Source organism: Coptis chinensis, chromosome 4 (assembly GCF_015680905.1).
Source record: "Coptis chinensis isolate HL-2020 chromosome 4, ASM1568090v1, whole genome shotgun sequence".
Taxonomy (NCBI): Eukaryota; Viridiplantae; Streptophyta; class Magnoliopsida; order Ranunculales; family Ranunculaceae; genus Coptis; species Coptis chinensis.
Genome location: NC_141459.1, coordinates 24,402,422 through 24,425,277, shown reverse-complemented (window position 1 = coordinate 24,425,277; position 22,856 = coordinate 24,402,422). Strand labels below are relative to the sequence as shown.

Sequence of the window (22,856 nt, the reverse complement as noted above, 5' to 3'; positions counted from 1 at the left end):
GTTCAAGGTTCAAGTTTTCTTCATTTTCGTTGCTCTTTGCTGGTTGTATCTCAGGTTTGTCTTCATCCTCCTTGCTTCTGTCCTTTGTTCCTGATTATGCTTTTTTTAGTGTAACTGTTCCTCCATTTCCCTTCGTTGGAGCTCTCCAACTTATCGGATTCTATTATGTCGAAATCCGAATCTATGAGTGCCTCAAGCACTCACTCCAGGGGATCCGCGTCCTCCACCTCCAGATCTAGCGGTCATACCGCGGAAAGATCTGAATCCACGGCTTCTGACATTTCTAGCCCTGCCGCGGAACCTTCCACTTCAGGAAGGAAAGCCCCTCTTCCTCCCCCGCCTTCCTATCGCTGCAGACCCAACTTAGAGGCCATTAAAACTGCTTACGGCATCCCCGCCGAAGTGATCCTTGAACACGTGCCTAGCGTTACCCATTTTCCCCATCTAGTCACACCGCGGTCCGGTTGTCTCGTCGCTACCGTAGGTCAGATAGCCGCCGGCTTGCGGTTTCCCTTAACTCCTCTAGATGTTGCGGTATGCAACCATTTCAACATCCCCCCCTGCCAGGGCATTGGTAACTTTTGGCGCATCTTATACGCCGCGAATTTCTACAACAAAACCAATTCCCCCAAAATCCAACTCTGCGACATAATAGCTCATTACTTTATAAAGAAAAGTACCAAGTTTGGTAGCGTAGGATACCAATCCCTTTGTACCCGACCACAGAAAAAGTCCTTTGTCCTCCACATTACTACTTCTGACAAAGTATGGCATTATTATCCGTTATATGTGTCCGGTAATTTTCTATCCGCGGATCTTCCCTCTGACGTTTCTCTACGGCATCTCAGTTTCCTTTCTAGTGGTACGTAACCTCTTTCGGTTTGTAGTGTCTTTTCCTAACTAGCTTTTAACTCCTCTTTCTTCTGTGATACAGGTTGGAGACCTGATTCGCGATCTAAGATTTACACCGGCGTCTCCTCAGCAATTTTCCAAAAGCTCCGTGATTTAGGAAATGCCCAGTGTGAAGTTCTTGGTATAGATACATACAAGGGCAACCCTCTTCTCCTTGATCCTTCATTGAAAACCATAGGTAACTATCAAGGTCCGCTCTACCGACCAGCACCACCCAAAGAAAGACTTCCCAAATCCTCCCCTCACCCTAAAAGAAAAGCCTTCAAGTCCTTCAAGTATACCAACAAGATATCTCACTCCAAAGCCGATTTGCCCAACGAGCCGCCAAATCTCGTGCACGCGCTACACCTAATACCCCCCTCTTCCTACTCGCCATGGCTGATTGGGAAGACGACTTTATTCAACCCTCGTCCGCGGTATCCGACGACGCTATGGCCACAAACAAGCTCAAACTTTGGGAAAGTGATTTCGGACGTGAGGAGCCCCCCGGCTGCAGCCTAAGAGTCCTCCGACCAAAAAGGCTAGAACCGCCGCCCCGTCATCTCTCGAACTGCGCCTCAGATCAACTGCGCGACCCTCTGGTCCTCCACGACGTTCTGGTAAAGAGCCCTACCCATCTGGGTCTTTGCCATCTGGGGCCATGGACATATGGCGCCCTCAATTCAGGGCCCGGGAATGGGATGTAACAACCCGTGACTCGCTTTAGAAAAACACCATTTGTTCGGCCCTCTCTTTCTTCACCAGATCTTCGAAAGATCAAGCATATGGAGATTATGGCTCGTTTGCTTCGCACAGAGCTTCCATCTACCATGGCTGGGAAAAGGTATAAATTTTTCCTTGCAAAATAACTTTTCATTTGTACCGTTTAGTAACCAATCATTCTTTTCAGTTGAGTTTGGACATTGGCTACGTGGTTCGCGGTCTAACCAACACACTGGAATCACTGGAGACCTTGAAGCATGAGGTTGAAGGCCCTGATGGGTGGAAGGCTAAGTACGCCGCTTTGGAGAAAGATCGTGACGATCTTCGTATAATAGCCGCGTGGAAGAACCAAAGGCGCCCAGAATCGGGCCGAAAAAAACATCGCAACTATGTGTCCGGTGTTGCTTCCAAACTTGAGGGCCAAAAAGCGGCGGGTAAGATTGCTATGCAAGCCGCTGTAGACAAGGCTGTGGCGGAGGCTGCTGATCGGTTTCGTAGTTTAGCCGAGAAGAAGATTAGCCGTGAACTCAAACAGCAGCTAGAAGCTCTCACTGCGTCTGGCCGTCTTCTTCCAGCTACCACTTCCGCCGCGGATATGCCAGCTGCTGTTCCCCTGCCAGCTCCCCGTCAGGACCCTTCTCTCAATGATGCTGCTACTCAAGGGATAACTCTACCCACAGCCGGGGTGGTTACCTCTCCCATTGATTTGGATAATGATCCTCCTTCCTCTGGTGAAGGGGATTTGGCGTCCACTTCGAAAAATGCACCTGAAGGGAAGCAGTAACATATTTGGCTTCATGCCCTTGTTTAATCAAAATTTGTGTATTTGTGGTGGTGTAATCCTTCTACTATGACTAATTGCCCTTTTGTATGATATACTTTCTTTTGTATTTACGGGTAGACCAGTTGGGCTTTTAATATCAGTCTTTAGCAAATCTCTTTCTCTTGAATGTACTTTTTATTTCTCTATCGTCGACGTTCTTTTTATCAAATTTTGTTGCATAATTAAATTTGAATATTCAGTCTGCAAAGGCTCCCCTCTTGCTGTTTTAATAAACCGTGAAGTCCAGTGGGTTATTTGCCCTAAGTTTTATTGAGTCGTTTCGTCCGCTGTCTTTGACCGGCTGTGAGGCCTGATGGGGGCAACTCAGTTTGCCCTTATTTGGATTCGGACGTGTAGTCCGCGAAGGGGTCGTCCTCCCCGCTCTCTTTGAACGGCTGTGAAGCCAGCTAGGGGCAGCTCATTTTGCCCCCAGTTTGATTCGGACGTTTTGTCGCGGGCGGCTCGCCCCCCACTCTCTTTGGGCCGGCTGTGAAGCCTGATAGGGGCAGCTCATTTTGCCCCCAGTTGGATTCGGACGTGTAGTCCGCGAAGGGCTCGTCCCCCCCGCTGTCTTTGACCGGCTGTGAAGCCTGACAGGGGCAGCTCATTTTGCCCCTGGTTTGATTCGGACGTGAGTCCGCGAAGGGCTCATCCCCCCCGCTTTTCTTTGAATGGCGTGAAGCCCGACTAGGGCAAACTGCCCCGGTTTGATTCGGACGTTTTGTCCGCGGGCGGCTCGCCCCCGCTTTCTTTGGACGATCAGGAAGCCCGATAGGGCAGCTCATTTTGCCCCGGTTGGATTCGGACGTGTAGTCCGCTGGCGGCTCGCCCCCATTTGTCTTTGACCGGTTGTGAAACATGACAGGCAGCTCATTTTGCCCCTGGTTTGATTCGGACCTGAGTCCGCGAAGGGCTCATCCCCCCCGCTTTTCTTTGATTAACCACTATGCATGCCATTGCGCCAAAAATGCAATCTTTGTTTCATTGACTTAAAATTTCGCACACAACATATATACATTACACAAAATATGCTTGTTCAATCAAAGTCCGCATTACCGCTTCTCATGGAATTTTTTCAGCATTCTTATATTCCATTGTTTCTCAATCGTGACCCCTCCCGGTGTCTCTATTTTGTAAGTACCCATAGTTCCCTTTGCTGTCACGACATACGGTCCTTCCCAGTTGGGTCCTAGTTTGTCGTCATTCTCCTTTTTAGTGGCCGGAGTAACCCTTCGCAGCACCAAATCCCCAACCATGAATCCCCGCGGCTTTACTCGTTTATCATACTGTCTCTGTAGCCTTCTATGATACTCCTCCAGTCGTATGCGAGCTGTGTCTCTTTTTTCCTCAATTATATCCAACTCAGCGGTTAATATATTTTCATTAAGACCCATTTCCACGGCTTTGGTTCTTGTCGTTTTCTCTATCATTTCCACCGGTATGACAACCTCTACTCCATATGCCATTGCGAATGGTGATTCATTCGTCGAAGTCCGCGGTGTAGTACAATGAGCCTATAAAACATGATTCAATTCATCAGCCCACGCGCCTTTTCGGTCTTCCAATTTTCTCTTTAAATTGTCCATGATGATTTTGTTTGATGCCTCGGCTTGGCCATTCCCCTCTGGATTATATGGCGCCGAGAACCCTTGTTTCACTTTGTAGGCTTGAAGAAATTGGCGTACCTTTCCCCCAGTAAATTGTGTTCCATTATCTGCAATAATTGTATGGGGCAAACCGAATCTGCATATTATGTTCTCCCAGAGGAACTTCTTCACATTCTCTTCTTTGACTTGCTGTAGTGCCACTCCCTCTACCCACTTGGTGAAATAATCAGTGGCGGCCAACATAAATCTTCTCTTGCCGCTGGCCATGGGCAAAGGCCCCACTATATCCAGTGCCCCACATGGCTTAATGGCCACGGACTAAAACATTATTACGCAAGTGGCTCTGGCGGGAATGGATTAGTTGCGCATACCTTTGGCACTTCTCACAAGTTGTTGCATACTCTGTTGCATCCTTCTTCATATGAGGCCAAAAATATCCCTGCGATATCAATCTATGGGTCGTGGTTCGACCCGCTGAGTGACTTCCACAATCCCCTTCATGTACCTCGGCCAACACTTCTTGCACCTGCTGTGGCCCTATGCATCTCAGTAATGGTCCGCTGAAACTCTTTTTGTACAAATCCCCATCTAACAAAACATATCTTTGACTGACCTGCTCCATCTTTCGTCTCTCCTTGGTATTTTCTATCTCTACTCCCATAAGAAAAGTTTTAATGGGCGTCATCCATCCTATCTCCTTTTCAATGGCGAGACACACACCTCCGGTTCCGGCGTACTAGGCCCGCTTTCAAAACTCGACTTCAATAGAACGACCCTCGTTCACGGAAGCACCCATGCCACAAATGCTAACGCGTCAGCATGTCTGTTTTCACCGCGGCCCAAATGAGCAAACTGAATCCTTTTGAACTTGCTGGCTTTCTGTCGCAGAACTTCTAAATATCGTGCCATCCTTGGACAACGCACCACAAACCCCCCATTCATCTGACAAATAACCAAGTTAGAGTCAGAGAACACCGATAGCTCGCTTACTCCCAGATCATGTACCAAATTCAAACCTGCTATCACTGCTTCATATTCAGACTCATTATTGGAAGCCGCGAATCCTAGTTTCATTGATAACTCCAACCTTGTGTTGTCAGGAGTCACCAAAACCACGCCAATCCCATTACCGGTGTCTGTAGCTGATCCGTCCGCGAATACTCTCCATCTATTGCGCGTATCCCAAGGATCACGTCTAGATTCTTCCTCCTGATCCATGACCATTTCCTCTCCCCAAGTGGGATCCTCGGCTGGAAATTCTGCTAGGAATTCCGCCATGGCTTGCGCTTTTTCCGCTGTTCTAACCTGATATTGGATTTCGTAACAACTAATCATCACCGCCCATTTCAGCATTCTCCCTGACTTTTCTGCCTTCAACGCTTGCTTGAGAGGCATATTTGTTATCACTACCACTGAGTGTGCCTCGAAATAGGGTTTCAATTTTAATGCAGAGAAAATCAACGCTAAGGCATACTTTTCAATTCTCTATCAGATCGTGCCTCGGCTAGCATGGTTTTACTCAAAATACACCGGCTTTCTATCTTCTCTACAATACGCACAAGGGTGAGCTTATCGCACTACTCAAAACCCCAAATATAGATATAATATCTCTCCTTCCTCTGGCCGCGATAGCAGAGGGGCTTTCCCTAAATACACCTTCAACTCCTGAAAGGCTTCCTCACACTCAGTGGTCCATCGAAAATCTGGCATTTTTCTCAACAAGCGATACAACGGTCTGCATTTGTCCAATGATTTAGATATAAATCTGTTCAATGCAGTGACTCTTCCTGCCAACCGTTGCACTTCTTTTACGTTCTGAGGGGACGTCATCTCCACTAGGGATCTGATCTGCTCGGGATTGGCCTCTATTCCACGATACGTGACTATATAACCCAAGAACTTCCCCGAAGATACCCCGAATATGCATTTCTCTGGGTTCAGCTTCATACTATGCTTCCGCAGTATGTGAAAGGTTTCTTGGAGACCCTTCAAATGTTCCTCTTCCGACATGCTTTTCTCCACCATATCATCAATATATATTTCCATGCCCTTCCTAATCTTGTCTTCGAACATTTTTTCCCCCAACCGCTGAAATGTAGCCCCCGCATTCTTCAACCCAAAAGGCATTCTTGTATAACAATACGTACCTCCTTCCACCACGAATGTAGTCTTTTCTTGATCTGGGCCAAACATAGCGACCTGGTTATATCCCATGGAAGCATCCATGAAAGAGAATACCCTGAAACCCGCGGTTCTATCTACTAACTCATCCACTCGCGGCATAAGATAACAGTCTTTAGGGCACTCTTTATTTACGTCTGTAAAGTCAACACACATTCGAACCTTGCCGTTCTTTTTTGGAACCGCGACCACGTTGGACAGCCACTCCGTACATCCTACGTCTTTGATTATACCCGCCTCCCTAAGCCGTATAACTTCTTCGCAAATCCCTTCCGCGTATTTGGGTCTCACGCTTCTCATCTTCTGTCTTACAGGCTTCGCACCCTCCTTCATATGTAAGTGATGGCAAGCGAACTCTGGATCTATTCCCGTGATATCTTCAATCGCCCATGCAAATATGTCAAGATTCTCTCGCTAATAATTGTGTCGGTTTGAATTTCCCTCCTTTGGCAAGTCCGATCCAACCGAAGTAAACTTCTCTTCCTCTCCCACCCCTGTGTTCACGATCTCAATCTCATCCGAGTTTTGGCATCGATGAGACTCGTGATCCTTTTCAAATTGAGTTCCGCCTCCGTAATTGCTACGTTCCTCCCTTATCATTCGTCAGTTTTTCACCCCCTATCCCACGAACCATACTTTTCACCGTCACTTGGTGTATATTCTGAGCCGCGACCTGATCCCCCTTTATTTTCAGACACCCCTTCGGGGAAGCGGCGGACCTGGTAATAGGTCGACGGAATAGCCTTCATTTCATGAATCCATCTTCTCCCTAGAATGGCATTGTATTGGGACCCAGTATCCACCACCATAAACCTGGTGAATACCGCCGCCGGACCTGGCTTCATCGGCAATGTTATCTCCCCCATAGGCTTTGTCATGCTTCCATTGAAGCCATACAAATTAGTCTGAGAAACCCTCAACTGATCCCTATCTATATTCATCTCTTCCATGGCCCCTATAAACAACATGTCTACTGAACTTCCGCAGTCTATCAACACTCGCTTCACTAGATAATTACCCATTGCTATGGTAATCACCAACGCATCTTCATGCGGCGAAATCACTGACTCCAAATCTTTTGGAGTGAATGTTATGTTCCCTTCGGCAATCGCGGTTCCTGAAACTAACCGCGTCATGCTTGCCACCTCATTTACCTGTTGTAAGCTCGCTGTCCTTCTCATCTTGTCACGGTGGGCATTCCTCCCGAGTGTCTCTCCACTGTAAATGACATTTATTGTTCCCAAGATCCTAGCAGGGGCCTGTCCTCTCTCCGCGTGACAAACCTCTGCGACATACTCTCTAAGCATCCCCTTCTCAATCATTCTTTCCACCAGCCACTTCAAAGCATAACATTCGTTAGTGGCGTGGTTTCTAACCTGATGATAGGCACAAAAAGGTTTCCCCTCAATCTCTCCAGGTGTATTCCGCGGTCCTTCATAATGCTGCAACCCCTTGATAAGGGGCAAGATTTCCACTAATGGCTTATTAAGAGGTGTTTGTTCTATCTCCCGGTACAGCTTTCTTTCACGAATATCTCTCCTGTTCCGATCTTCCGATCTATCGGGTCCACGCCTTTCCCCTCTGTTGGATCCCCCTTCTCTCTCTTCTCTCTTTCCCCTATCTCTTCTATCATCTTTATTCACTGCCTGCACTGCCTTCCCCGATCTCTTTTGTTCCCTCGCATTTCTTTGCATTATATCTTCGTACCGAATATATTTTTCTACCTTTGGGTACAGAGCGTGCAGAGTGGTGATTTTGATTTTGGACACTGATTCGTGAACCCTAGTCCTCTGTTTCAAGCCGTGTTGAAATGCAATGACCGCGGTATGCTCCTCCAGATTCTCCACCCTCAGGGTCTCTTCTTTGAATCCGCATTTAAACTCCCTTTAATGACTCACCGACCTCTCGCTTTGATGTTGAACAATGCCGCGATATATCTACTACCCTCCGCTTTTTGGTGGATGAAATGGTCCACGAAGGCACGCTTCTAGTTCTTCAAACCTACCGATGCTCGCGAAGATAAGCGGTAATACCAACCTGGCCCTTCTTTGGCGCTTGCGGGGAACATCATGCGCAAGCAATCCATCATATACTTATTTTCCCGCCACAATGGCATCTGTTGTCTAAAATGATGCAAATGATCGGTTGGATTCGCCTTTTCCCGGCCATACCTTTCGAATCTTGGTTGATGAATCTCTTTAGGGACCTCTGAATTCCAGATCGAATCCGCCAAATGGATTCTTGTTGAGGTTAGCAACTTTCCTTTTGAGCGCACTTTGGTTCACTTTTTTCAACCGCGACGGTTAGCTTCTCTATCTTTCTCGATCATGGCTGTACCCACTTCCAGCCAAGCGGATACCCCTCATCAGATCTACTCCCCGAGACCTGGTATACCTCATTCTCCCTTCCGTCCTCATCGCCCGGACGATCCCCATGTTCCATGTCATCTTGTGTGGTGTCTCTTTCCTTTCTCAACTCCTCGCTCTCGCTTTTAACCGACTATTTCTTCTTCAGATAAGTCCGGTGGGTGGCCCCGCCGCCACATCAGATATGTCTTCCTCTCCCCCCACCTCTTTTTCTTCACTCATTTCTTCCTCTACTACCTCTCGAATAACTTCTTTTCTAGGTCTTCCTACTCCCTTTTTTGTTATGGTGGCCATTTTATCTCGCTCTCCCCACAGACGGCGCCAAAAATGTATACTCAAAAAATTACAATCTATCTCCTTTTTTCTCGACCTCTTCTCTCCTCCTCTTCTCCTCTTTTTATACTCTCCCTTTTCTCCAACTCCTCCTCTCATCAGGTTCGTTCATCTCCACTCCATCCCTCGCCTCTTAGCTCTCCACCTGTCCCACTCCCTATATGGCAGTTCTCAGCAGTTCTCGACAATTCTCGGCAGTTATGTTTCCGCGGACTTGATCTGCTGCAACAGGCTCTCTCTTCACAATACTGCGTACGACCCTTTTTTGCCTCTGACTCCACATGTCATCAATAGGTCCTATACAGAACACGAATCTCAAATCCTTCTTGTTTACCAAACTCTCTATAGTAAGTTTTTGCTTCATCAACACTATTAAACTTCATACCTAAGTGCGGAGCAACTAATATCTCGACATCTTTACTTTGGGAATCAGTACAATGAGAAGAAGACCCGTCAACAGCTCCAACATTCCCTTCCATTTCTAGAAAATTCAAAAAGCGAGGAAAATATATCAAACGGAATTAATGCAGAACCATAACGAAATAAATATCTAGCGACTCCCATATTAAATTTCTAATTTTAACTCTTAAAAAAATTAGACATTAATTAAATGTGGGCATGCGCCTAGTAAACTAACCATGCACAAACACTAGAAAAAATTAAAAACGTGAAAGGTGGGTGGGTGGGTTTCTTCCTAACATTTGATACATTAAAACAAAATAGAAATAACTCACCAAAAAAGTAAAAAGCTTCAAACTTGAATTGTTTTCTTTAGGTGAGGAGAGCAGTCGAAGATTTTATGTAGAGGGAGAGAGAGTTCATCAAACTCTCAGCTGGGATTTGCTGGGAGAGATTGATTTTGTTGGGTGGATAGAGAAGAGCTGAGATTTGTTGGGTGGAAGGAGAAGAGCTGGGATTTGTTGGGAAAGATCGGTTTTGTTGGGTGGAATGGGAAGAAGAGTTGGGTCGTTTGTTCGTGAGTTTTTTTTTAGAATAGAAAGTCAAATAACTAAGTTACCTTGTCTAATTCTTTTGTTAAATGAGATCAAGATCTGGACGTTAGATGGACTATAATCTAGTGTATGTGGTGGGCTGTCAATTGGAGCTGTCAAGGTAGCCAGTCATATATATATATATATGAGAGAAAGGTATTTTTTTTTTTAAAGATAATTATTATTAGGGATAGATTTATTAAAACCGACAATTATGAATTATTTTATTCACTGTTTTTGGTAACACAAAAGTACAAAACTCCGTTTAGTGTTCTTCTGAATATGTGTAGGACTTGTAGCTCCATCAACAGTTAAACTCATTATTTTCGTTATTTTGTATATTTTTATTTTGACAGTTTAATTAGTCACTCATCAAATTGGGTGGGCAACCCAAAAAAAAAAAAAATTGGGTTGGCAGTTTAATGAGTGACTAATTAAACTGCCAAAATAAAAATATACAAAATAACGAGTTTAACGTTTGATGGAGCTACAAGTCCTACGCATACTCAGAAGAACACTAGATGGAGTTTAACGTTTGTGTTACCAAAAACAGTGAATAAAATAATTCACAGTTGTCGGTTTTAATAAATCTATCCCTAATAATAACTATCTTAAAAAAAAAAAAAAAAAAAAAAAAAAAAAACTTTCCCTCATAGTATTGTCGTACAATTATTAACAGTTGATGTGGTCATGTGACACTGGCGCATACGGCATAGCATGACGACCCTCAATTCTTACATACCAAAGTCATTCAATATCTACACCTACTCTGATCATCTAATGCACTGTCGGTTGTCATGAAACCCATTCAATCTTCACCCAGATCCATAGTTGTCGCCCCTTAGTATATACTTCCAATTATTAAAGCCTATAAAACAGTAGCAAACTAGCAACAAGAAAAATAGTGAAGATTGAGCGTGAAAACCACGTGGTTCGGTAGGGACATAGGCCCATGTGGGTGGATTTGTTGTTAGATAGAAAGCAACATATGAATATTAAATTTGGCGCCGTAACATTACGTTACTTGTCATTTCTCCACCACAAAATATATCTCTCCAAAAGTTCAAACTCAATCGTCTCGTCATCCATCACTGTAAATATTAGTCACACTAACAAAAGTCCATTGGTTTTTAAGCACATGCCCTTGCCCCTGCTTGTTCTCTCTTATAAATAAATATCTTGCACCTCATTTTCACTTTCACACGATCAGAAACAACTCACTTTCTTTCAACTTTCAACTTGGAAGAAGAAGAAGAGGAAGGGAAGATGGCGGAAGAAGGAAGTAGTGAAGTGAATAAACCGAGTAGGCAAGTTGTTTTCATCTCTGCTGGTGCTAGTCACTCAGTTGCTTTACTCAGTAAGTTTTCTTTCACCTCTTTTGCATTTTATCTTTATTTTCCATTCAAGTTTGTGTCACTCATCGTATATTGATTTTGGTTTTTACTAATTATGTAGGTGGGAATGTTGTTTGTTCTTGGGGAAGAGGAGAGGATGGACAATTAGGTCATGGAGATGCGGAGGACCGGCTACTTCCTACACAGATGACTGCATTGGATAACCTTGATATAGTATCTGTTACTTGCGGAGCTGATCATACAACTGCACATTCCGAATCTTTGTTGCAAGTTTACAGTTGGGGATGGTAAGTTCCTATATAGTTCTATACAAATTGACAAATATCAACTATGGCATTGGGCTTGTGTGTACTAGCTTTCTTACATTTTAAACCAGATTGATCTTGCTTTTTTTTTTTATTTGTTACGAAGTCTTAAGAACTTGTTAAACGTTTATGTTTGTAGGGGTGATTTTGGAAGATTGGGCCATGGAAACTCTAGCGATGTATTTACTCCTCAACCCGTTAAAGCATTACAAGGTATAAGGATTAGGCAGATTGCTTGTGGAGATAGTCATTGTCTGGCAGTGACTATGGAAGGCGAGGTTCAGAGGTTAGCACTCTATTTATTTCACTTTTAGCAAGATTGAGCTGCTCCAACGTCACTTTAAATAAACATAGTCAGATAGTGTTAACATGGACGTGGTTCAGCATCAAATCTTTGCTTGTCTAGGTGGTTTTACTGATCCCCTGAACTTTGACTGTTGTCCAAATGGACTGATGACCTCCTACGTTATTTTGAAGTTGGGGGAGAAATCAAAATGGACAACTTGGTCTTGGCTCTACGGAGGACTCACTTGTGCCACAAAAGATCCAAGCCTTCCAGGTGCTTATCCAAATTTTGTTCCCTCAATTTGCTTTGTTTCCAGTTTATGGTTATGCAAATGGTTTTTTGCAACTCTTAGAAATGAATGGTTGTGCAGGGGGTCTTGCAGAGTCATTTTACCATGAGGTTCACGTTCACCTTATGTTACCATATCAACTTAGTTGTATGACTAACCAAGCATATATTAGTTGTAATGATATCAACCACGAGTCATTTTAGTAGTATGACTAACCAAGCATATATCACCTTATGTAATTATAATACTCATCTGTTTTGTACGAACCAAGGATGAAATGCACGTACATAAAATAACATCTCCATCTAAAATTGATGATAGTAGCCACTGGCCACTTCTACAGGGTAGTTGTATGTCATATCTAATCTGACGACGCTTTTGTAGGGAATATCCGTCAAAATGATTGCAGCTGGTGCTGAACACACTGCTGCAGTTACAGAAGATGGAAAGCTCTATGGTTGGGGCTGGGGTCGATATGGGAATCTTGGTTTAGGTGACAGAAATGATCGTCTAGTTCCTGAGGAAGTTTCTCCGATCAATGTATGTTCACCAAATTACATCATTTCACTCATCCTTTTGTTCTTTGTAAGTTAGATAATAGTATGTCGTTTGATTGTTTACGTGTGATAGGAACTTGTTTTTTGTATGGCCTGTTTATGTAGATTCTTTCACCTTTTTTATGATATATTATGTTTTACACAGATAAAGCGGGTAAGGTTTTTGAAACTGTGAATTGCCTTTGAATGTTGAAGGATGCAGGGGTTTTGTTTATTGGTTTAAAAAAAAGATAAGTACACACACAAGTGTTAGGCACATACTGATGAAAGGATATGTTAAGAATTCATATTCATTCACGAATTCTAGTTTCTGTCCTTGTTTATGCATTTCTCTGAGGGCCTGTAATTATATCAATGGTAAATACTCTGTTGGATGTCTGATTCATTTGGCACTTTTATCAGTAAGTACTCAGTACATGTTTGTATCAACTTAGCCGAGTTTACATTTGCATGCTGTCTCTGTGATTCATACTAGTGTTGGTACCCTTGAAACCAAATCCCGTGGTCAATTTGGTCAAAGTGTAGGCCGCTCATCTAAACCTCATCAAATTACTTGTGAAGAACTAGCAGATGTCATGGAAAGCATCTTTCCTAGAGTATGGTCTTTTTAATCTGAATGCTTCTCAAGCCGGTTTTTAAAAAGAGACTTAAAATAAAGTTTTTTAGTTACTGTGTATATTACAAACAGGGGAAGCTAGAAGCCTATATAGCCCATTTAAAATGTAATCTAATGGAGAGAACTACCACTTTAGAATGTTGTAGAAAAACAATGTCCTCATGTTTCCTCGTGAGAGTAATCCTTAAAGTTGCAAAAAGCTTTAACATCAAATAAGATACTGCGAAAGTGCAATATCTGAGCAGTGTATCTACATTCGCTATTGTGCATGTGGATCCCTACATCTTGCTTTTGTTCTATTGCTAACTGTACCAACTTTTTTTTTTTTCAATATCAGGGACAGAAGATGGTTCTTGTTGCATGTGGATGGAGACATACAATATGTGTTTCCTCTTCAGGGGTTATATACACTTACGGATGGAGCAAATATGGCCAGTTAGGACATGGGGACTTTGAAGACCACCTCATTCCTCATCAGTTGGAAGCCCTGCGCCATGATTTCATATCTGAGGTCAGCTCTTCTACTCTTCCTCTATTCTTTTAAGTTTTAACTTATCGCTTTTGCTCAAACCTTTTTCACTTCCAAGAATATTGTAGATTCACAGGATCAAAATGATGACGTGGACACTAGAAATAAAAGAGTTTTAACCAACTTGTTTAACCAAATGTTTCAGGTGTCAGGTGGTTGGAGACATACTATGGCAGTCACATCTGATGGGAAACTATATGGATGGGGTTGGAACAAGGTTAGTTTCACTTAATTCTTTTATATTCCTTCCTTGTACTGCTATAACCAAAAATTTTGTCAAAAGTCAGCTGATACGTGGACTGCTTATCAAAGGTTTTAGTTTTTTGTATAATCAAATTGGAGCTAGATTTGATTTCTTTATGTTACACCAGCTTGCTCAAATTAAATCTAGCTCTGGCCATTTCATGCTTGTAATTTTTATCCCTTTTTTCATAACAGTTTGGACAGGTTGGTGCTGGTGATAACGTTGATCACTGCTCTCCAGTGCAGGTCAAATTTCCACATGAGCAGGCATACCCTTTACCCTGGATTTTCTAGGACAGTTTCAATTGCATAATTGAGAGAAGAATCTTTCTAGTCTTAGTTACTCTTTTGCATAAGGATGTGTTTTGTTAAAAACATTTGGTCCACTTGCAGAGAATAGTGCAGATCTCTTGTGGATGGAGACACACACTTGCTGCTACAGAAAGGAAGAACATATTTTCTTGGGGTAGGGGTACAAATGGCCAGCTTGGTGATGGAAGTTCCATCGACCGGTAATTTCATTTTCAACCCAGCCTATTTTAAAATAGATTCTGATTATTTTGGAAGTGTAGATGCACATGTACTTTGATGTGTGTTGTACCAGTTATCATTGTACCTTGGGAACAAAACAAAATTACGACAGCTGCTCTGTGAATAGATTTCTACCTATTTTCTCAACTCCCTTGTTGCGAAAAACAGTGTCTAGAAAGCATGGACTGAAATGCGATAGTAATTTAGTGCATTATGCAAGTGGTCATGTTTTTCCGAGTTCTCTTTCAAACTTCTTTCGTTTACAGTGGAGAAGTTCCACACTATACTTCTTTTGCTTTCATGCATTGCTACCATGAAATTCCAATAACCTACTCACATCAAGTAATTACAAGAGATTGATATTAGAAGGCTTAATTCTTGCAATCATATGAATTGGACAGCATACCTAAGTTTTGTTCAGCTCTTATCGTTGTAACATGCGACCAGTCTACCTGACTGATACTGAGATCCTTAATAACCGTTTATTGAGTCTGAAGTTCTGTTTAATGTAAGAACATTAAGAAGCTCAAACCAATAGTCCAATACCATACAATTTTATTTTACTTTTGGAACTGTAGAAACATTCCGGGAATGATAGACGCATTGAGCGTGGATGGATCTGGTTGCCAACAGATAGAATCATCGAAAGTGCAATCTTTATCAGGTATATTCTTACTTTAGGATAAGGTTTTATTAAGACATGATGGAGATTTCAGATTTCTCAAGGTTTTTATTGTCAGACTTACATTTACTAATTCTATTCTTTGAACAGATAAGATGTGGATTTCACCAGCAGAGAGATACGCTATCGTTCCCAATGAAACTGTAAGTTCATATATCCAGGGACTTCAAATATTCAATTGTAAAAGAGTCGAAAGCCTTTTCAGTAACTGGAACTTCATGTCACAATCTTGCCACGTTTTCGTGATCGCTGTAGTTTTACTGAGATATAAAATAGACTAGTAGTCGTCTAACCAGAACTTGGACTAATAACTAAATAGGTAAGAATGTGCCAGCGTATTGTGTTGGCAAAGTCGGTGGGCTGTGATTAGTGATAACAAAAACTGGTTTGGATTTGGCTTTTGGCAGCGAGCTTATGCAAACTGAACAAAGGAAATAATATGAACTCGAATTCTGTGTGCAGCTCGAAGGGCAGACACTGGTTCCTGGGCAAACAAGTGTTCCAGTTAAAGGTAAGGGCAATGATTTAAGTGTCCCAGAGAATGATGTCAAGCGGATTCGCGTCTAGATGCCTAGAGCTCTTGAAGATATCAGCTCCCATTTGACATCTCCACTCTTCTCTTAGTTGTGGATGAAATGCAGCACTAACAGGTTGAGAGTTTGCAGTATATCAGCCATTGTAAATCCATGTAACCTTTTGGACTTGTATGCTTGCTGTTATGCCTCTAAATGGATTCAATTTTCAAACCTATGCTTTTTTATCAAAAAAAAAAGTTCTATGGCAAAGGTTGGAATTTCTGATTCTGGTCCGAGCTGCGTATTTTATTGTCCTTTAAATGAATTCAGCTCGATCTTATGAATGGATGTGATAGGCAGAAGCTAACCAGGATTTGTTCCTTCCTGGTTAATTTTTTATGGATGAACTTTTTTTCCTGAAAAACCTTCTAAGCAAACACAGTAATATATTCGGTTTCGCTCAAAACACCTATCCGTCCACAGTTTCATGAGCTATTTCAACTTGCATTTACTGAATACTGAGAAATAGCCGCACCATCCCTGTCGAACAGAAACAGACTAGTCATTTATCACCAACTTAGGTATGCCTGTGTCCTTGGTTGGTAAGTCCTACCTGACGTAAATATAAGATCGGTCATAGGCCTCATAGCACAGCTTGACTTTGAAAGTATTTGAGGGTTTAATTCGGCCACTGAGACATCTGATAAAACGCCTACAATAGAGTTGGAAAATCGTATCCTTTTGAAGAAGACGGCAAGGTTGTTGAATATATTGAATAATATGCACAACTTTTAGTATTTTTCATCTTTCTCGTGATCAAACACCTAGGTGAATGGTTCAAATAATATAACATGCAATGATGCCCACGCTTGAATCCTCAACCTTTGCTTAGTAAGTTAGCAGGAACTAGGAAGAATTGAAATGAAACGAAATTAATCCAATCGCAAATGGCGCTCATTTGTTGTTTTGAACGCACTTATGAACATATCATCCTTTGAATAGCATATAAGACATTGGGTTTGAATCACTTCTCAAACTCTATTTTATTCTCTTCATTTCTATTTTTGTTTTCGTGCTTGCAACACGTACTAATGGAGTTATGACTACCTTGGTGGACTACGACATTTTGTTCAACACAATTTTAAATGGTATATATTGTTTCGGATATTTAGCACAACAAATTGAACTAGATGACAGACTTATTTGGTTCAGCATCCTGGTATTTGCATACCCTTATTTCAGTATGATCACAAACACTTTCAACTACAGGTATCTTTGGAGATAATAGGTAATATGCTCTCTGGGACATCTATGGCATGTCCCCATGCACTGGTGCAACTGCTTATGTAAAGTCATTTTAAAAATATTATACTCGTGGGTTTAGAACCATTGAATTTGTTTAAACTATTGCTTTGATTTCAAAGCTCAAGTAATTGATGAAGACTTTTGTTGTCTGTTATCTTTATTAGTTGACCAAAGTGATTGTGGGAACCATTCATTGTATGCCATTTTCTTTTATATCTTGAGATCTACATTCGTTGGGTTTCAAAGTCAGCAAATTAGTTTTTAGCTTTGATTATTCATATATTTGTTAATCGTTCTTTACATATTTGTTTTGTTCTCAATACTATGAGCATTTTTATAAAAGTGTTTCACCAATTGTATTTGCAACTCAACATCTTCCGTTTACATGTCAGTAGCTACTCAACGGCATATGAGTTTTCCAAAGTAAATATTATTCTGTATATAGGGATCAAGGGTTTTGATGGTGTTATTTTTTTGCAAGACTACCAAAGATACGACAATGTAGGTAAGTGAAAGGCATATAATATGGTGTAAATGAATTCAGGTGTCAAAGCCACGTGACATACAATTAGAAATGAAGTTGGAAGAAACTGGCAAATATAAGTTTGGGTTATCTATTTTTGTTTATTGATTAGTATGTTTTCATGGATTTTTTTTCAATTAAAATTTGGGAATAGTGCTGAATCTGCCCTGTAATTGTTCACGTTAATCACGAGTGTCGGTATGCACTTATGGATCGGAAGTATTGATTACAAAGGTGTTTTAGATAATGTTAGTTAAGATTATCGTAGAGATTTCATTTTATTTCATGAGCTTTACACACCTTTGTACTATGCAGTTATATATTTGGCAGAAACTCCTACAAGGGGCTCTTTAGACTATGTATGGACTGTTTAATTGGGCTGTCAAATGTGATAAGATTGCTAATCATTAGTGAGCCGGAATTATCGAATAGTACGTAAAATAGAGTCCTCTGTAACCTAATTTTCTTCATTGATAATTAGCAATATATAAAATAGAGTATGCTCTATCCATAATAATCAGATTTTGATTGTGAGTTTGAGGGCTACTTTGTTTTGTTGGCAAAACATTATATGCTTAAGTATAATGTGCCGATGCTAATGTACAATAAATTGTTAGACGTCAAGGATGAAGGAATTAATATACTTGCTTTGACTCTATATATTGTTCATGCACATCAATAGTGGTTATCATGTGCAGAGCACGTGCATTTTGTTAGTGCATATAAAAGTTACACTCTTTTATAAGATAATAACTATCTTTATCGAAAAAAAAAAAATTGTAGGCTCTTAGATTATAGAAATGTGAGTCATCCTTCCCAATGCTTAGACTAAAAAATTTCCCCTATATAGTTAGGGTCTTCGTATGTCAAACGACGCTTTATATGATCTCCACTGCTTGGACGGGAGGGTATCAAATGATCTTTCAAAAAAGACTTGAGGGAACTTTATCGCCTTCCCCTCTATGGCTAGGGCCTTGGTATGTCAAACGGCGTTTTACATGATTATGCTCTCTAGTGCTTGGACCAGAGGGTGTCAAAAGATCTTTCACAAAAAAACTTGGGGGAACTTTATCGCCTTCTCCTCTATGGCTAGGGCCTTGGTATGTCGAACGACGTTTTACATGATCATGTTCTCCACTGCTTGGACCGGAGGGTGTCAAAGGATCTTTCACAAAAAAACTTGGGGGGACTTTATTGCCTTAGCTTCCCTCTATGGCTAGGGCCTTGGTATGTCAAACAACGTTTTACATGATCATGCTTTCCACTGTTTGGACCAGAGGGTGTCAAAAGATCTTTCACAAAAAAACTTGAGGGTACTTTATTGCCTTCCCCTCTATGGCTAGGGCCTTAGTATGTCAAACGACGTTTTACATGATCATGTTCTCCACTGCTTGGACCGGAGGGTGTCAAAAGATCTTTCACAAAAAAACTTGGGAGGATTTTATTGCCTTCCCCTCTATGGCTAGGGCCTTGGTATGTCAAACGACGTTTTACATGATCATGCTCTTCACTGCTTGGACCGGAAAGTGTCAAAGGATCTTTCTCAAAAAAACTTGGGGGGACTTTATTGCCTTCCCCTCTATGGCTAGGGCCTTGGTACGTCAAACGACTTTTTACATGATCATGCTCACCACTGCTTGAACCGGAGGGTGTCAAAGGATCTTTCACAAAAAAATTTGGGGAGACTTTATTGCCTTCCTCTCTATGGCTAGGGCCTTGGTATGTCAAACGACATTTTACAGGATCATGCTCTTCACTGCTTGGACCGGAGGGTGTCAAAGGATCTTTCACAAAAAAACTTGAAGTAAGATGGTGTGCTACCCTCTCTGGCTTCTTGTATGAATTAGCTCCGTCTTCAAGAATTTGAGCTGCACAAATTTGGAATGTTATGAATATAGTGAGGATGGTGAGGTTGAAGATGAATGTGTGAGATTTGGAGAAGCTGATAGTCATGGCCCTAGTTATGTATGTCAAGAAGGATGGTGGCAGGATTGAGGAGTGCATAATGTAGTTTAGCGGGTTTACATGCTTGGTCGGACAAATTGTATACACTTAGTTTAGCTCCTTAGATTTAGGAGCTACTATTCTCGTTAATAGGTCTCCAACACAAGCCAGGCTCTTTTGCTTATCATAGTAGAGCTCAAATTACCTCATTATTGTTCAAAGTCAAAGGCAGTCAATAAATGGCTTCACCTGAATTAGTTCTAACAGAGTAGCAGACCGAGTAACAGTATTTGTTTAATTTATCTTATTACTATATTTTTTGAAAGTGTTTTTCCTATTTTTTTTAGAAAAAAGATCTCCAAGCAGTTATGATCATAATTGCAATTAGCCCATTGTTGCATCTTCAATTAGATTTTTACATATTTGCCTTTTTTTTTCGTTACAAATTAAGTATGTACAGCACGTCAAACCTACAAACGTGCATAATAAAGAAAGAACGCGGAAAATGGGAAGGGCAAGGTTGTTGAATATATATTGTATAATATGCATAACTTTTAGTATTTTTCATCCTTCTCGTGATCAAACACCTAGATGAATGGTTCAAATAATATAACATGCAATGATGCCCACGCTTGAATCCTCAACCTTTACTTAGTAAGTTAGTAGGAACTAGGAAGTCTGGAACCTTGTAATTGATTAATGAAAGAAATGTAATATGAATCCATAAAGTACTAAGTGATATGAAACATTGTTGACCGATATGATATGTACAACCCAAAAAAACAAAATTGGTAGTCCAAAATTACTACACAATGAGCATCTAGCATATTTCTGGTGCATTAATTGATTTGCTACTAGCTACGAGTAACATCTTGCAGATTTCGGTGGAAAACACCAACTCGTTCTGCTGATGCTGCTAAATTGCTCTACCTCAGACTGGTGGTAGTTGAACGACTGCTAAGCAAAGAAGATCGGAAGGACTCGTGACTGAGAGGCAATGGTCTGTCTGGAAGTCTAGGTATGTCGATGTCGCCTTCCAGCATCTTTAATGCTTCTGAAATAGTAGGCCTAAGAGCAACCATCACATGCGCACAAAGTATCCCAACAAGGACGAATCTCTCCATAACCCCTCTTGGACCTCCATCCCGCATTGATGCGTCTAGTACTTCTGCTATATGCCCTGATTTTGTGAGCATCCAGGCCCAATCGGTGATCAGCAGCGACGTCGGAGATGACATATCAAGAACCTTCCTTCCACTCATAGTCTCAAGAATTACAATGCCAAAGCTGTAAACATCGCTTTTCTCTGTTAGCTGCCCATACAGAGCATACTCAGGTGCTAGATAACCGTACGTCCCAGCAACTCGGGTTGTCAGATGAGACTGGTCTTCTTTACATTGTTTGGCCAATCCAAAATCTGCCACCCTTGCCTTCATTTCATCATCCAAGAGTATGTTGGTGGCCTTAATGTCTCTGTGATAGATAGCAGGCTTGATTCCATGATGCAAGTAGGCAAGTCCTTTTGCAACATCTATGATTATGTTCTTCCGTTGAGGCCAACTCAACCAACTTTTGCTATTGTTAATAACTTTGGAGTCAAAAAGATGGTCGTCAAGGCTGCCTTTTGGCATATAATCGTAGACAAGGTACCTTTGTTTACCTTCCAAATCATCACTAGTTGCGCAACAACCCCTAAGAGGGAGGAGATTCCTATGCTTTATGGTGCTGATTATCTCAACCTCATTGAAGAACTCTTCATCCCTTTTCGAATCCAAATCCATAATCTTCTTCACAGCAACCATAGTCCCATCTGATAAAGTTCCCTTGTAAACCACTCCATATCCACCTTGACCAATCAAGTTTCTCTGGGAAAACCCGTCTGTAGCAAGTTTAAGCTCTCCTATCTGGAACCATATAGCACCAGTATGGGGTTTCAAAGTGGCTTTGGCATGGCTCACAAATTTCACATGACCTTCCTTGTGCTTTTGCCGCTTATTCCAAAATCGATAAACCATGACTAGTCCCAATAAGACCATGGCAGCTGCAAAAGCACCAACGACGACTCCAAAGATCAATTTGAAATGTTTACTATCAACACCTTTGGACATCTTTCCAATGGCTGAGTCGGCCAGCTGTAAGCCAAGTATGCATGAAGCAGTCCTAGTATCATCAGGACCAAGTTCGTTGACAATGCCAGCAGCATATAAAACCGTGAAGTAAAAACACTTGTCGCTAGCATTTTTGTCGAAGGACACCAACTGTGAAGTTACCTTCATACCAGCCGCAAGGCATGAGCTGCAAGTGGTCAAGCCTGATACGTCTCCTTTACAAAACTCGTCCAGTTGGGATGTTGCACCAACCCTTTGCACCCAATCATCTCTTGTAACTATTCCTGCACAACTTGAAGCTTTAATGGCAAACGCGTTTGTATCATTAAAGCATGTAAGCGCCAAGGACTGCTGCAAGGACAATGCCGTAAGCTTAGTTTGGAAATCTCTAATGCAATCAGAGGAAGAAATTGCATTTGGTAGTTGGAACATATTTGTATCTTTGAGATGCTGCGCAAGACCTATACCAAACACGCTAAGTAGAGACTGGCAGCATTGCGTTTGGTTGTCTAAGCACAAAGACTTGTCCCATGGGAAGGTTTCTACATAACTGAAATCGATAGGGCAAGCAGAAGAAGCAGCATCAACGGAAACTAAACAGTAGCAGGCGAGGAAGAGAAGAGAAGGGAATAAGAGAGACTTGCTCATTTTGTAAGCTTCCTTTCTCTTGGTCTAAAGTAACAATATTATCATGATTAAAACTTTACAAGATGATGTTTCAAATATGTTTTAAATAGCACATAGCATCAACTTTGGTTGGCGCTTGGAAGATGTTAAAGTCTAATTTTCACGTTTTAGTATGAAATTTATGTCAGAGACTAAAGACGGAAACTTCCTTCTTGTAGACAGTTAACAACAAAAGAGATAAGAAGACACTGTTCCATTGTTTGACTTTGTATCTTTGTATTCTTTCGTTTGGTGGTTTATGAAGAGAAAATTGGACCTCTACATGGATTGGTGCTGCTGTGTGCTGTATGTTGGGCCGTTGAGAAGCAGGACCAAAAGTGAACTTATGTCCTTAAGTCAGGGTCTTCGGCTATTTGTTAGTAATTTGCTAAATTATTTGCGAATCGAATTTTTGAAGGACAAAACGTATAATATTTCTAAATGTTTAAAAAATTTGGAATAATTTGCAATTTTTTGCCTTGAAAC

At 41.6% G+C, this 22,856-nt stretch overlaps 3 protein-coding genes and 1 pseudogene across 5 annotated transcripts; 1 reads left to right on the top strand and 3 right to left on the bottom strand.

Annotated features, from left to right (window-relative positions):
- Positions 1 to 3,489: 3,489 nt before the first annotated feature.
- Positions 3,490 to 3,903, bottom strand: LOC147502820 (uncharacterized). The gene has a single exon (XM_086604620.1). The coding sequence runs from the start codon at positions 3,901 to 3,903 to the stop codon at positions 3,490 to 3,492; it is 414 nt and encodes a 137-aa protein (XP_086460746.1).
- Positions 3,904 to 6,836: 2,933 nt separating this feature from the next.
- On the bottom strand, positions 6,837 to 7,919 carry LOC147502819 (uncharacterized). Its single transcript, XM_086604619.1, has one exon. It carries the CDS (start codon positions 7,917 to 7,919, stop codon positions 6,837 to 6,839), a length of 1,083 nt encoding a protein of 360 aa, XP_086460745.1.
- A 3,030-nt stretch (positions 7,920 to 10,949) lies between these two features.
- UVR8 (Regulator of chromosome condensation (RCC1) family protein) lies at positions 10,950 to 16,117 on the top strand. 2 transcript variants are annotated; one of them, XM_086607671.1, is made up of 12 exons: positions 10,950 to 11,273; positions 11,372 to 11,558; positions 11,716 to 11,862; positions 12,054 to 12,135; positions 12,536 to 12,691; positions 13,662 to 13,835; positions 13,999 to 14,070; positions 14,292 to 14,363; positions 14,490 to 14,608; positions 15,206 to 15,291; positions 15,400 to 15,452; positions 15,772 to 16,117. In XM_086607671.1, the coding sequence occupies exons 1-12, from the start codon at positions 11,183 to 11,185 to the stop codon at positions 15,874 to 15,876; spliced, it is 1,344 nt and encodes a 447-aa protein (XP_086463797.1). In that variant the 5' UTR covers positions 10,950 to 11,182; the 3' UTR covers positions 15,877 to 16,117. The 2 variants fall into 2 exon arrangements, with proteins under 2 accessions (XP_086463797.1, XP_086463798.1); XM_086607672.1 differs by having other exon boundaries at positions 11,040 to 11,273; positions 15,717 to 16,117.
- A 4,156-nt stretch (positions 16,118 to 20,273) lies between these two features.
- LOC147502817 (putative receptor-like protein kinase At1g11050 pseudogene) lies at positions 20,274 to 22,446 on the bottom strand (annotated as a pseudogene). Its single transcript, XR_015221812.1, has one exon. The product of XR_015221812.1 is annotated as a putative receptor-like protein kinase At1g11050 pseudogene (transcript).
- Positions 22,447 to 22,856: the final 410 nt, after the last annotated feature.

Excerpts from the sequence above, each read along its gene's own strand:
- LOC147502820 (XM_086604620.1), bottom strand. The coding sequence starts at position 3,903 with ATGGCATATGGAGTAGAGGTTGTCATACCGGTGGAAATGATAGAGAAA.
- UVR8 (XM_086607671.1), top strand. The coding sequence starts at position 11,183 with ATGGCGGAAGAAGGAAGTAGTGAAGTGAATAAACCGAGTAGGCAAGTT. Across the intron at positions 11,863-12,053 it reads ATGGAAGGCGAGGTTCAGAG|TTGGGGGAGAAATCAAAATG; the intron begins GTTAGCACTCTA and ends GTTATTTTGAAG. Across the intron at positions 14,609-15,205 it reads GATGGAAGTTCCATCGACCG|AAACATTCCGGGAATGATAG; the intron begins GTAATTTCATTT and ends TTGGAACTGTAG.
- LOC147502819 (XM_086604619.1), bottom strand. The coding sequence starts at position 7,919 with ATGCAAAGAAATGCGAGGGAACAAAAGAGATCGGGGAAGGCAGTGCAG.